This window comes from Rhagoletis zephyria, unplaced genomic scaffold (assembly GCF_001687245.7).
Source record: "Rhagoletis zephyria isolate East Lansing unplaced genomic scaffold, Rhagoletis_zephyria_1.1 Rzeph_scaffold_00115, whole genome shotgun sequence".
In the NCBI taxonomy this organism is placed as follows: domain Eukaryota; kingdom Metazoa; phylum Arthropoda; class Insecta; order Diptera; family Tephritidae; genus Rhagoletis; species Rhagoletis zephyria.
In genome coordinates, this window is record NW_016157199.1 from 371,647 (window position 1) to 387,075 (window position 15,429).

Consider the following 15,429-nt stretch of genomic DNA (forward strand, 5'->3'; position numbering starts at 1 on the left):
CTAGTCAAATTGATGNTACAATCGAAATAAAACAGAAAAAATCAAAACCACTACAACAACTACAAACGATTTCCTACAAGGTATACTAGACAAATTGATGGTAGGTGAAAGTGGGGTGGGGACGATTTTTTCAACCTATCGTATTTTGTTATCTGTTGAACTACAAACAAATTTAAATCCACTACAAACAACTACAAACAAAGTCCTACAAGGTGCACTGTTTAAAGTATTTATTTGTAAAAGTGGGGGGCTAACTTCACAGAGCTCTCGTACGATACTAACATAATCGTGCAGGCCACTGGTGTGTACTCAACAAAACAACCTGCGCGTAAGCTGATTACTGAATGAAGTGCANGTTCAAAATATTGCCTCTTTCTAATTCGCTAAAACTATTTATATTATTGTGAAAAGAATCATAGTGCCTTTTAAAAACGTGCACTTGTTTTGCTGAAAAGCATTTGTAGCATAACAAACATTGCATTTTGCCAAAAGCGTTTGCCAACATGAAATACTTTTCGCACATCATTATTTTACGAAATATATTTCCAGTATGCATTAACAGAGTGCAGCCAACTACGATGTTGCTTCGTTGCTTGCTCAGCGTAGGGATGTTCCGATACAAGTAAATACGAGAATGTACTCAATACTTTTGGTTCGATACCAATTCCTTTTTTTACTCGAATCGTTGTTTCGATACTTACTTGGTATCGAAAGAATAGTACTTGTATCGAATCTATTTAGTCAAGTGCCATATCCTGTCGAAAATAATTGCTTCGTTTTCATGAAAAAAATAGTTTTAAGCAATTACACCGCCAAATTCTAAAGTGTGGATATTATTTTACAAAGTTATTGAAAGTGCAAGCAATGCTTTGTTGCCGTAAAGTTTTGTGGGATCCTTTCAAAGGTTGAATTTTTTGTATATGTAATCGTATTACTTCTACACCTTTTACAGTTCAAAATGAGAAATTATGAGATTGTAATGGGAAAATGTAAGATTATATTGAGCAACTGTAATTTTTAATGGGAATGCGTAAATTGAAATTGAGAAATGTAAGTTTAAAATGAGAAAATGTAAATCAAAATTGGAAAGTGTAAAATTATATTGAGAATATATAACTTGATATTGAGAAATGTAAATTCATATTGAGAATGTGTAAATTTAAAATAAGAAGAAGTAAATTCAAAATGAGAAAACGTTAATTCAAAATGAGAAAAACGAAATTCAAGATGATGATATAAAATATCAAACAGAAGAAATTAGGTTTTTCTTTCAGTAACAACCACACGACCGAAGCGTGGGGTGGGGCTGGGTAGGAAGACTCATTGAGCGTTGGCAAAACATGGGGAATAATGTGCGGGATTTAGTAATGGTCTGCGACAATGCCCAATTTCACTCTTCGATAGAAAGGAAAGTGGCAGACAATTCGGGAGGAGAAGCAGTTTTATGTCTAGGTCCTTATTCCCCAATGTTAAATCCAATAGAGAACATTTGGGCTATAGTTAAAATGGAAGTAAAAGCGAACCTGCGTGTGCCAAATGTTCATCCCTCCGGACTTTTCGAACAGAGCTTACAGTATTTGGAAACAGTTATAGATAACGCGAAAATAACAATAACTGGAGGAGATTTCGCAAGGGCTGTACAGCACTTAACTAATTTTCATACAGACGCAGATGTATTAAATAATATGCATGTTGGGGTGAAATGTTCCTTGGTAACATCTTTGTTTACTTACATTGATAAATGTTGTTTTTAATAAAATTTGATTTTCAGTACCTTACCAAATCTCATTTCAAATTTATATTATCTCATTTTGAATCTATTTTTTTCTCATTTTGAATTTACTTTTTCTTATTTTGAATTTTCACATTCTCAATATGAATTTACATTTCTCAATATCAAGTTATAAATTGCCAATTCAATTTTACGCTTTCTCATTTGGATTTATATTTTCTCATTTTGAACTTACACTGCTCAATTTCAATTAACGCAATCTCATTTCAATTTACTTTTTCTCAATATAATCTTACATTTTCTCATTACGAACTTGAAAAGGTGTAGTGCTACTAATGAAGAAATATACATATCGATACCTCAACTAAAAATATAGTGAAAATATTTGAGATAGAGCGTTTTCCAATCAAATTCTGAAATAGGGCGCTTCCACTCAGGTGCCGCAAAGGTTTAAGTCACAGATAACGCCGGAAAATTACTTTCGCTTTGTTGCATATAAATGGATGAAAAATTATCGATATAAGTAGGTATCGATACATTCGGTTGACTCATATAAGTAGTATCGAAATAACGATTTGAGTAAACTCATTTGAGTAGGAATCGATACTTTGATGGTATCGGAACGTCTTTAACATTGACTCAAAAAAGCACTTGGTGATTTTTTTTATTATTCGCAATGTTTTTCAAGTAAAAATTTTTTTGTTGCTTTAACTAAATCCATAAAAATTAGGGATTCAAACTATATACAACATTAAGAAAAATTCAAAAAATGTCCTCCAAATTTCGAATTTTTTACTCTGAATTTTTAGAAAAATTTAAGGTACCAAGTTTTAAAGCAAATAATGCTTAAGTATAGCTCACAATGTGCTTCCCATTGATTTTTTTTTTAATTTTTTGCCGCCAGTCTTTTGTGTTTTGTTTTTTTTTAATTAATAATTTCTATTGATAAAAAATGGCGTTGATTTGATTTTTTTGCGAACAATCATAGTGAGTCATTAGATACCTGTAAATTTTTTCTTTATATGTATTTAAATAATCATTTAAAATATTTAGGAAATCCAAAGCTCCTCGGGATCCAGTAAAATGAGTTTTGAATGGAGCACGATATGTTCGCTTTATATCAATATACATTTATACGTATGTAAGCATGTACATAAAAAGTGTGCAAAGAAATTTATAATATCAAGATAGCTACGTAAAAGAAATCGGGAACGAAAAGTTCAACAAAAATCTACCAAAATGAGAAAAAATTTACCTTTTTACCAACCCAAATTTTGTCTTCCAATTTTGGTAACAATTTACCAAAGTGGCAACCCTGGTGCAAACGCAAACTGACCGGCAGTGATCGGACTTCTACCACATTGTGGTAGATCTGCCACTTTTTTGAGCATCTACCACATCTACCACACAAGGTCTGAAATCTACCACATATTCGCGTTTTTGAGTAGTTTTATTTTTGCTCGACATAGTTTTTTTAACTTTGAGAGCAAAAATGGTCCAACACTAAACACTAACTTAGGGTTTACACCGGACAATACTGTCATGACAATATGCACACTTTTTCACTAATACATGCATACTTTTCCATTGGAACCGTTTGGACAACTAATACGTATACATATCTTCATTGCCTTGACAGCATTGTCCAATTTAAACGCGCCGTAACAACAGGCAGAATGGGAGGATAAAACAAACTGTAAAATAGTAAATTTTGTCAATATTAAATTTTTCGACAGGAACCGTGGATTTATTGTGTTAAATTGCAAAATATATGATGTATTAAAACAATTAATAGCGAAAATGTTAAAAAACGGCGATTTTTGTGAAAGTGTTAGCAAATTTCAGTGCATCTAAAGTTTCTAAAGCATTGTTTACTTTTACTTGAGAATTGAGTAGTCCACTTGCAAACCGCGTTATGTGATTTTATAATAGTAACCCATAAATTAAAAAAAACGTCTACAACAACAAGTAAAATCCAAATTGTATCTTTTTTGTTATTATCTGAATATTTGGATAAATAAGAGCCTAACAGCATTAAAAAACAATATCGCAGTGTGGTAGTTTTTGCAAATTTTATATATAAAAAATTAATAGCGAGTTTTCAAACAGTAACTTTTACATAGCTACCTTTTTTAGCTCTTCGCGTTTTCTCTTCCATGAAGATTGGTCTACTTCTTTTTTACGACGTCTTCCACTAGGCACCGAAACTAACACGTTTCCTTGCAGTTTTCTAAGTACATCAGAAGATGGAGACCTTCGAACTTGTATAAATATGTACAATAAATATTATAGCGACTTTTGATAGTGTATGTATAATACAGTTAGTATTATAGCGACTTTTGCTAGAGTAGCTAACATTTGATGCTATTTTTTCAGAATATATAAGGATTTTGCACTGTATTGTTAGTTGACATGAAACTACTTTAAATACTGGTACGTTAACCACCAAAAACTAGAAATCGAAAAAATTTTACGTAGAGCACTTTGCAAGTGGACTACTCAATTGTCAAAATCGACAAATCCCAAGTAGCGGTTTCAGAAACGTGCCACACTTGTTCTCTACATCGTGGTGTGAAGCTGGCAGCACTTCGCGAGGTTGCAGAAATCTTTCAAAATATGTTCGAAAAATATCTTGATATGGAAGGAACTGCTTTACACTGTCAACGGTAAAAATTGCCAAAACTCAACGCGGTTGCAACCTCAATCTTGCACTTTATTATACTAAAACAATTTGTTTTTTTAGATTCTAATTAAAATGTTTTCAATTTAGGTGAACCCTTGTAGAATTTTTTAATTTTTGTACAAAGTTTGATCCATAACCTGAGGTCTACCAAATTTTTTGAAATCTACCACATTTTTTTCCAGATTCTACCACACACATTTTTTTTAACTTCGATGCGACGCTAGCGTCGCAAAAGTTCGGTAGCTTCATACCCACGACTCAGTGTTTCCACTTTGTGAGTAATTCCTCAACACGTGAGGAATTTCGGGTGCGCTTGGGTATTTTTTGAGGATTTTTATTTTGAGGAATTTTCTCTCGATATATTTGCAGATAACCAATGCAGCCATGTTTTACAAAAGGCAGTTGTTAAATCGCTCTGCAAATTTTTGAACAAAAAGCTTTCCGAAGTTTTATAAAGAGCGAAATACACCATACAAGTGGCTTGTCACACATTCTTCGAACCTACTTTTTCCATTTCGCCATACACGATGCAAACATGACTAGTTCAAGCAAAGTATTTTAGTTTTCTTCCGGTTCACAATGTAAAGGGGTTGGGTTTTCTTCGATTTTTCTCTCTCGCGTCCTCATTACGTTGCGAATGAGGCGATTTTATCATACACAACGTAAGCGGTTTGATTAAACTTCAAAAAAATTTTGATTTTTGTTCACATTTTCCTCAAACGGCTAGTCAAACCTTCAAACACACCCATACACAACATAAATAGCTTTAAGGAAGGGATATTTCGCTTGGTTTGTCAAGCTGCTTGTGTGGTGTTTTTCGCTCTTAAGCACATNTTTTTATTTTGAGGAATTTTCTCTCGATATATTTGCAGATAACCAATGCAGCCATGTTTTACAAAAGGCAGTTGTTAAATCGCTCTGCAAATTTTTGAACAAAAAGCTTTCCGAAGTTTTATAAAGAGCGAAATACACCATACAAGTGGCTTGTCACACATTCTTCGAACCTACTTTTTCCATTTCGCCATACACGATGCAAACATGACTAGTTCAAGCAAAGTATTTTAGTTTTCTTCCGGTTCACAATGTAAAGGGGTTGGGTTTTCTTCGATTTTTCTCTCTCGCGTCCTCATTACGTTGCGAATGAGGCGATTTTATCATACACAACGTAAGCGGTTTGATTAAACTTCAAAAAAATTTTGATTTTTGTTCACATTTTCCTCAAACGGCTAGTCAAACCTTCAAACACACCCATACACAACATAAATAGCTTTAAGGAAGGGATATTTCGCTTGGTTTGTCAAGCTGCTTGTGTGGTGTTTTTCGCTCTTAAGCACATCTGTATTTGCTGCTAAATATTCAAAATGTTATCGATAATTTTTTTCATTCCATCGTTATATTTTCAACTTATTTTAAACTTGCGAAATCTCGGTAACGAATGGAGAGAACACGCATTGTTCGATCATAAGGATGTTCATATTGATTCCTCATAAGCTTTTGAATTAAAAGATTCTTCAGGTTCATATAAGTTTCCCAATTAAAAAAAAATAAAATCTGCCTTACTAATATAGCCCTTTTCTAATGCTCCAGTAGAATGTGTATTTAGTATTTTAAAAATGTGTACGACTGACTTGAGGACCAAATTGAGCATTGATATAGTTGCAGCAATAGGAATGTACTCGTACGCAAAACTATCAAAAGTTTTAGAATACTTTTAGTGGTTTTGCGTTCTCGTACCCAAAAAACTTGCAAAGTAGGGGAAATTGAGAGAGCGAAATGTGACAGAGAGCTGCAAATTTCTTCTGGAACAATTTTTCCCAGCGAAAACTTCCAAGTAAGAAAATCAGCTGATCACAAACATATGTTTGTAAATAAACAAAAGAAAATATGACCTTTTTGAATTATTTATGGCAATTTTTATTAATGCTAGTATACACGAAAAAGAGAGTAAAGTTATTAAGCACAAGGTTTGTTGAGTTTATTTTTAGTTAATTTACTAATAATCTCCAGTTTGTTTACTTTAGTGTGTGCTGGCTATGGTTGCTGTATGTCATTTTTCGTTTGTACCATAATTGGCCTTTAAATATACCAAAATAGATAAAAATGCAGCAAGCTGAAATTTTGTTGGCCGAATTTGTCAGTTTTGGTAGATTGATTATTGAAATTCGAATTTTAAAATTTTAAATGAATATTTGTAGCATCTACATAAATGTACATTTGTAGATATCTATTAATTTTTTTTTTGGATCAAGGATGGGTGTTTGGAGGATATTCTCTTTCTTTGAGAAAAATATTTCTTTCATTCCGATATAAATAATTTGTATTTTAAAAGGGGATTTCGATTCCAAAAGTATGCAATTGTATAAAATGCAAAATCGGGGAAAATGTACCAAGCAGAAAATATTGGCAAATAAACCACCAGTGGCAACTGTGGAAGTGATCAGCTGTTTCGAAGGTTGCAAGTTTTGCATATTTTGCGTTCTCGTACTTCTGTGGATATTTTGTCTCTTTGAGAGTGAATGCTGCTGAATTCTCAGAATTTTTTCTGCTGGACAATTTTGTCCTCTCAATACGAGAACACACCTAATATTATATACAGTCCAAGGCATAAAAGATAACGGTTATACTTTTTGAACCGCAAGAACAAATGTACCAATTGAATTGGTGAATGCAATTAATTTTTGTACTTAGTACCTCTAAATAGTATGCAGTACACAATACTCATATGTGTAATAAGAAAATGTTGAGTAATTTGTTCGGATTTTGAGGATGCTTCGTTTGTTTTTGAGGAATTTGGTCATTTCTTTGTGGCAACACTGACACGACTTATAAATAAATACGTGAGAGTCGATCGGCTCCGTTTGGCTCACGTGTGCACCACTGGGCTAGAGATACTATTCTATGCGAAAGCAATTTTGTTAATTGCATACGATTTGCACCGTTCATTCGATTTTCAAAAATTAGGTGTCAAATAAAAGGGCTTGGCCTCTAGATGAGCAGTAAGTATATATTAGGGGTATTCTCCAAGTATTGTACAATGAACGGATTGCACGAAATGCCAAAAATTCTATTCCAACTTTGGAAGAGTACGAGAGCACCCCATTGCAAAGTGGTAGCATGTATAGGCAGCAAGCAGCGAAATTCTGTATCAAATACAATCACCCGTATGCTGTAATCCGAAAGTTCGTAGTTACGAATTCGTAGCTCCATGCCGAAAATTCGAAAATTGGTATGCTGTAATCCGATCGTAACTATCAAAGGCGTTGCCAACTAAAATAGTGAAATTCGAAGTTCTTAATTAGCTGCTTTGACAGAAACAAATCAAAATAAATATAATCGCAAGTGAACAGTGAAATTAAAAAAAATGTTTAATCGTATTTGAAAAGGCCTTTCCTCAATTAAGTAAACTATAATGGATTCAGTGGCCGGCGCACTTTTGTCTCAGGAGAAACAACGTGCTGCAGCCATCTGTTTAAATTAATTAATATGCAAAGGAGATTGCTACGAGACAGTTCTGATCCATTTATTTATTNGTTTAAAAATGATTTATTTATTTATTTATTTAGTCTAATAAACTTATAAAAGTTCCTTACAGACTAATAACAAAATTCAGCTTAGTTACTAAATAATAATAGATAAGAACTAGAAAATGGAATCCAAGGAGTTTTTAAAAACATCTAATGAAAATGCAAAATCGATTGAAACATTGTTCGAAATCATATTAAGTTCGTTTAAAGCTCGTGGAATAGGGGCATTACGGGAATATTCAGTTTTGCCGCCGTAGAATGGTAAGAAGTTACGCAGGTTTCGCTGAGGAATATTAAAATTAATTTTTTCCAAAAGAACACGACAATCAATAACACCTCTAATTAAATTAAAAGTAAAAGATAAAGATAGTACAGATCTTCTAGCTTCTAAAGACTTCAGACTTATTAAAAGTAAACGTGATCTATATGATGGCAAAGGTTCTGAAAAATTTAGGGTACGTAGTGAAAACTTCAAGAAGACCTTTTGAACACGTTCAATCCTACTAATTAAATAGTTTTGTGAAGGTCTCCAAATAATTACGGCATATTCTAAATTTGACCGAACAAAAGAGGTATACAGTAATTTTAGCGTGTAGGGATCAGAAAATTTTGTGGTATTACGCCTTACGAAACCCAGCATCGCATACGATTTAGCAACAATGTGAGAAATATGGCTGCTGAAAGTAAAATTCGAAGAAAAAATTACTCCAAGATCTTTGATTTCGTTAATTGATTCTAAAACAGAATTAGATATTATATAACTTGTAGGCACAGTTTTGTGTATTTTTGCGTACGTAACTTTGAAACATTTTTTAATATTCAAGGCAAGAATATTTTTAGTGCACCAAACATGTAGGTTGTCTATTTCAGCCTGAAGCTGAACTGAATCAGCCGGACTTTTTATTATAGAAAAAACTTTCAAGTCGCCAGCGTATAGCAAAAAATTAGCAAAAGAAAAGCAATGGCTTATATCATTGATAAATAATATGAAGAGCAAAGGGCCTAATATACTCCCTTGGGGTACCCCAGAAGTGGCTATAAAAGGCTCAGAAGTTACACCTTCTACTGTGACAACACAACGCCTATCACTTAAATACGATTTAATCCATTGCAAAAAAATTTAATGGAACCCCAAGGAGGCTAAATTACGAATTAAATTCACGAATGACAAACCTTGTCGAAAGCCTTCGAAAAATCTGTGTAAATGCAGTCAACTTGAAACCCTTCTGCAAAAGATGCAATACAATACTCACTAAAAACTGCAAGATTAGTAACCGTTGATCGATTAGCAACAAAACCGTGTTGATAAGGCAAAATCAAACTCTTCGTTACAAAATTAAATTTTTTAACTACAATAGTTTCAAAAAGTTTAGATACAGACGATAACTTTGATATTGGCCTATAATTGCAAACATCACTTTTGTTCCCACTTTTAAAAAGAGGGTTGATGGAAGTTATTTTCCAGTCATCTAAGAAAACCCCAGAGGCTAGAGACATATTATAAATTATTTTCAATGGGATAACTAAACCAGGACAGTTTTTAAACAGGACGGCTGAAAAGCCATCAATATCCGTCTTCACAGACAGTTTTAACTTGGAGATACCGTTGGCAACGTCATTGAAAGACAAACTTTGGGATCCAAAACAAAAAGATGAATTAGCCGTAAAGTTAAAGTCTGCTGAGGGCGTGCAAACATCCTGGGTAAAATTCGAACCGAAAAATTCAGCAAAAAGATTGGCGATATCTGCGGGACAGTGAGCATATTTGTCATGAAAAAAAACAGCAGATGGTATACCGGAACTAGATTTTTTCGCTTTAATGAAATGCCAAAAAGACTTCGGGTTGGATTTAATTTTTGATTCAACTTCAAGCAAATAGTTTCTGTAAAGAAATTTTTCTAAACAACTAAATTGCTTTTGAAATTTTTTATATTTAACTAAGAAGTTCTGGTTTCCAGTTGTTTTAAACCTTTTAAAAAACTTATTTCTTAGATTTTTTATTTTTTTTAATCTTAAATTATACCAAGGAAACTTATGTGGACGTTTCTTAATAGCTGGAATGTTATTTACGCAAATCTCAAATAAAAGAGTTTTAAAAATAGAGAAAGAACTATATACATCAGGGCAAACCAAAATTCTTTCCCAATCGATTTCAGTAATTAAGCTATTTATTATGGAAAAATCGAACCCAGAATAATTAAAACCAACTATTTCGGTGGCATGTGAATTCAAAAAGTCATAAAAAGCAAATCTGAGAACCAAAGGCACATGATGTTTATCGCAAAGAGATATAGGAGAGTAACATTCCTCAATTTGCAATTGATGTTATCACTTACAAATACAAGATCAAGAATTCTATTTAATTCATTAAAAAAATTATTGATTTGCATTAAGTTAAGACCTAGAATATTATCAAGGAGATACGACTCATGATATGCTGTAATATTCATTGGGGTAAGGCCAAAGTTTGAAAACGAACCGGACCAAGACACGTTGCATAGGTTAAAATCACCTAATACGCATAAGTGATTATCTCCTAACTTATTCGTGACTAATGAGCTAATATTATTAGCATGCGCGCAGTACAGTTCATTATTACTGTTTGGAGGAATGTAGGAAACCACGAAGTAAAGAGAACCCTTAGAAGAGGGCCCACTAATACAAATACAAAGTTGGTCAATAAGAGAGTCATTATTAGCTAAATCAACATTATATGAACACAACTTCCTCCGAACGGCAATAAGAACTCCACCGCCTCTTATACAGACAGTTTTTATCATATCTCTGTCCTTTCGGTACACATTATAAAACTTAGAGTCGAACAATTCTTCATCCAAAAAATGTCCATTAAGCCATGTCTCAACAATTACGTAAATGTCATAATCCAATTGAGAGCTATGAGTATGAACAGCTTCAACCTTGGTCCGAAGACCAGATACATTCTGAAAATACACTTTTAAGCTAGTACTACATCCAATAATAGCATTAGATACATTTATGTTAGTCTCTGTTGATCTTCTTTTCGAAAAAAACGAAAAGGGCGCAGACTAACGTTAGCAGGCCAAATCTCTGGTGAAAGAAGCTTTTCATAAAGTGGCAGAGATACACCTAACTTAAAATTAATCCTATTAGCTTTAACAGGCGGATTCTGTTTTTTAACTTAAGCATAACATGAAAGTTGTTTTTTGTTTATACCAGCATGCCTAACTACGTAATCAACAATATTTTCTGCTGTTACGGATGGAAGGAAGGAGGACAAGTGAAACCATCTCTTCACATCCGCCACCTCCAAGCAGCGTTGCCATTTTAGCCGTTTTCCGGCTAGATTTAACAGGTTGCGACAGCAAACAGCCGGAAAAAATTCGATTTAGCCGGCAGCCGATTTTTTAGCCGTTTTGCAAAAAAAAAATTAGCCGTTTTTAGCCGATTTTGGTCTTCGCCTTATTTTATTAAAATTCAAATATACAAGTTTTTAATTTTACAAATTTAGTGCTCCAAAATCTATTAGAAATGGCTAGTCTTATCTCTGAGAAAATTTTCATGTCGGACTGTGTTATATAAAATTGAAAAACAATCAGATAGTGAGCCGATTTCAATGTTTTTTGTTTTAAGCGAGTGACCCAAATACACATAAACTGGGACGCGTCATTTTAGCAGATTAAAAAGTTACAAGTTTTGATGAAATTTTGCAGAATTTTCATAATTTTTACACCAAGTGTATTGTTTGTTAAGTAATGAGCTACATATTCATAAAAAATAATAAATATTAAATAAACTAAAGAAAAATAGGCAAAACTTGCTTCAATTTTGCGTCCCAGTTTATATTTGGGAGAACGTAGCGGGAATTTTCTTCATAAAATTTTTGTTATGAATGTCTTAAATTTAAGTGTGAAGTTTTATTCGCTACACTTAGAAAATAAAAGGGCACGAATTTCGATGTAGAGCAAAACTCTCTGGGAAGACAATACATGGTGCAAACATACTTTTTAAATTTTATAAAATAAAACTGCAGTAGTTTTCATCTTATGTGGATAATTCTTGTGACAAATACATAGTTTCGTGATTATATTTTTGTATATATATTTTTAGCAGCACCACATCTTTATCAGAAAATTCCGAGAATCCAAAAATTGGTACTGTTACAAGTTGCAGGCATCATTTTAACTCGACCTCTTTCCTGTCTCACGGATAATGGTACATCTTTCAGAGGTTTAAAGATATTTTGCGTCAGCAATTTGTTATCAACCTACGTACCCTACCTCGGAAAAGCAAAAAACTTTATATTCGAACGTTTGCTCAGGTGTACCGAATTCTGGCAGTTTGGAAACGCGCAACACTTTTAATATTTTCATGCAGCTTCAAATTTTTTTCTACTTTTTTAAGAAACCAAAATTTTTCTGCTAGTGAATCTGGTGGCATGATTTTAGTTAAATGTCATAAACTTGTTAAAAGTGAAGTGGTCGGCAACAACAACGAATGTCAATAAATTAAACGACCTTCTGCTTTCACAGCTTTACGTGTTCATTTCTCAAAATATTGCCCTCCGACTAATCAAAAGTGTCATACTCTCAGCTAATATAGCAATTTTGCGGGACAAAAAGCAACCTACTGAAAATGATCCAATATTTATAGGAAGGCAAAATTGTTTAATAGAAAAGAAAGCGCCATAAGTTTGTAATTTATCTCTGTTTTTATATTTAAGTAATACAAACATGACTTCTGATGTAAAGCTTAGCTACGTATAACGACAGTTTCCTTTGTTAAAGAAAAATAAAGTGGTGTACAGCTTAGCTACGTATGAATAATCTTTATTAACCAAAAAAAAATTCAATGGATTTACTACTCTTTCTAATTGTAGTTTATGTATTTAAAAAAAAATTTAATTCTGGTTGAAACATTTTAGCCGTTTTTAGCCGTTATTTTTGTCCAATCTAGCCGGTCGCCCTGAAAAGTTCTGGCAACACTACCTCCAAGTCAGTGTTAGAGCTCATTCCAGTGACAATCATCTGTTTGCGTTGTTTATTTTTTCCCCTACCCTCTTTCCAATCCGAATGCGCAGTGAATTCGTTTGTTTCAGTAGCTGGGTGAGCAGAAGCTGAGAACGAAGAAGACGATGAGGAATATGTAAACGCAGTAGCAGCACTAGACGAAGGCACAGAATTAGTAGCCATATCACCAACAACAGATTGCGCATAAGTCAAAGTAGTGAGAGCAGTCGTAGTCTCAGAGTTTACTGTGGAAGCAGGTAACTCAGCTCTATTAGCATTAGATGCAGCAACAATAGGCACGATATTCGGCTTGGTGACAGAAATTGTTTGCGCTAACGATGACTTAGAGCCAACAACAGTAGATGTAGATGAATTATTAGCAGCATTGTCGGCAAGAAAAGACGAAGCAACTGAAGTATTGATAGCAGGTATCAGCGAACTAGTCTGAGCAGCAATAGGAGCAGGCGAAGCAATAACAACTTCTCCACTGATTAATTTCACTACTAAGCCTTTAAGGTCTTTAGTTAAATAAGCAATCGTCGAAGCCAAATTCGATGTACAAGTTAGACAATTGTTGCAATTAAAAACAATGTTTTCATTATTAGCAAGTAAATCAGAAAGATCTTTATTGTCGATTTTAGCACAGATTTTATGAAATTTGCTTTTGCACACTTGGCATGAGATTTCATAGCCAATACGAACGGATTTAAAGCACTTAGAGCACGTAAGAGTTTCCATAGCGGCAGCAAAATAAAAACACGTCTTATCACTCCGACGACTTGATGCAATGATAAATGTATGCTCCCTCTTTTTAAGGGCCTCCATTCAACTAGATATTGTGCCGCTTTAATTCTTGCAACGCTTTCACAAAATTCCACCACATCCTCTTTAGCTACTTTTACAAAGCCTCGGGAAATGTCCGGCCTTTCGCTCATGCATTCCAACAGTTTTTCGTATTGCGAGCGATTTGTTGTGATCTTCGACTTGCTAATTTTGTAAACATTTAATAATAAAATTTTTTTGTTTCTTTTCACACTTCAACTTATATACATATTTTTGCGTTTACACACTTTATTTTATTGATATTTTAATACAATTTGTTTCGCTCCGACACGAGTTGCTATTCGTACAAAATTTCCGACAAATACATAAAAATTACAGCTACGTCGGGTTCAGGCATACCAACATTACGAATTTCGAAGATGGCCTACGAATTTCGAACCTACGATACGACAACACGGATTTCAGCATACCAATTTTACGATTCGTAGCAAAATTGAATCTACGACGGATTACAGCATAGGGCTGAATAACAAGAGACAGCAAAAAAGATGAAGTGAGCGAGATGAGAGGAAGAGAGAAATATGTAGCATTTCCAGCAACAAAACAACCAGCACAGGGTCGCATTTATTTTGCTATGCTTTTTTGCAAAATATATACATGGGTTTCGACGTTGCATATTTTGCAGCGATGGGAAATGTTGTTTCCCATGTATTTTGTTGTTGTGTGTTCGCAAGTTATGCAATCCGTGCTACGTGCAACGGCTTTGCAAGATTTCGAGAATACTCCTATTGTTTTAATAGGGTTGCCATCTGCGTTTAAAATTATGATATTTACACCGTTCTCCAGATTTTCAAAACTGAGGTGTCAAATGAAAGGGCTTGGTCTCTGCATGTGCAGTAAGGATACATGTTTTTAATAGAGTTGCCACCTGCGTTTGCAATTATGATATTTACACCGTTCTCCCGATTTTCAAAAATGAGGTGTCAAATAAAAGGGGTTTCCCTCTAGATGTGCAGTAAGGATATATTTTTTTGAGAGGATTGCCACCTGCGTTTAAAATTCTGATATTTACACCGTTCTCCCGATTTTCAAAAATGAGGTGTCAAATAAAAGGGGTTTCCCTCTAGATGTGCAGTAAGGATATATTTTTTTGAGAGGATTGCCACCTGCGTTTAAAATTCTGATATTTACACCGTTCTCCCGATTTTCAAAAATGAGGTGTCAAATAAAAGGGGTTTCCCTCTAGATGTGCAGTAAGGATATATTTTTTTGAGAGGATTGCCACCTGCGTTTAAAATTCTGATATTTACACCGTTCTCCCGATTTTCAAAAATGAGGTGTCAAATAAAAGGGGTTTCCCTCTAGATGTGCAGTAAGGATATATTTTTTTGAGAGGATTGCCACCTGCGTTTAAAATTCTGATATTTACACCGTTCTCCCGATTTTCAAAAATGAGGTGTCAAATAAAAGGGGTTTCCCTCTAGATGTGCAGTAAGGATATATTTTTTTGAGAGGATTGCCACCTGCGTTTAAAATTCTGATATTTACACCGTTCTCCCGATTTTCAAAAATGAGGTGTCAAATAAAAGGGGTTTCCCTCTAGATGTGCAGTAAGGATATATTTTTTTGAGAGGATTGCCACCTGCGTTTAAAATTCTGATATTTACACCGTTCTCCCGATTTTCGAAAATTAGGTGTCAAATGAAATGGCTTCGCCTC

General features: G+C 33.9%; 1 protein-coding gene across 1 annotated transcript; it reads right to left on the bottom strand.

The window, feature by feature from the left end:
* Positions 1-11,050: 11,050 nt before the first annotated feature.
* LOC108378386 (uncharacterized) lies at positions 11,051-13,836 on the bottom strand. Its single transcript, XM_017634688.1, has 2 exons — positions 12,907-13,836; positions 11,051-11,225 (listed from the first exon to the last, which is right to left on the bottom strand). The coding sequence occupies exons 1-2, from the start codon at positions 13,750-13,752 to the stop codon at positions 11,100-11,102; spliced, it is 972 nt and encodes a 323-aa protein (XP_017490177.1). The 5' UTR covers positions 13,753-13,836; the 3' UTR covers positions 11,051-11,099.
* Positions 13,837-15,429: the final 1,593 nt, after the last annotated feature.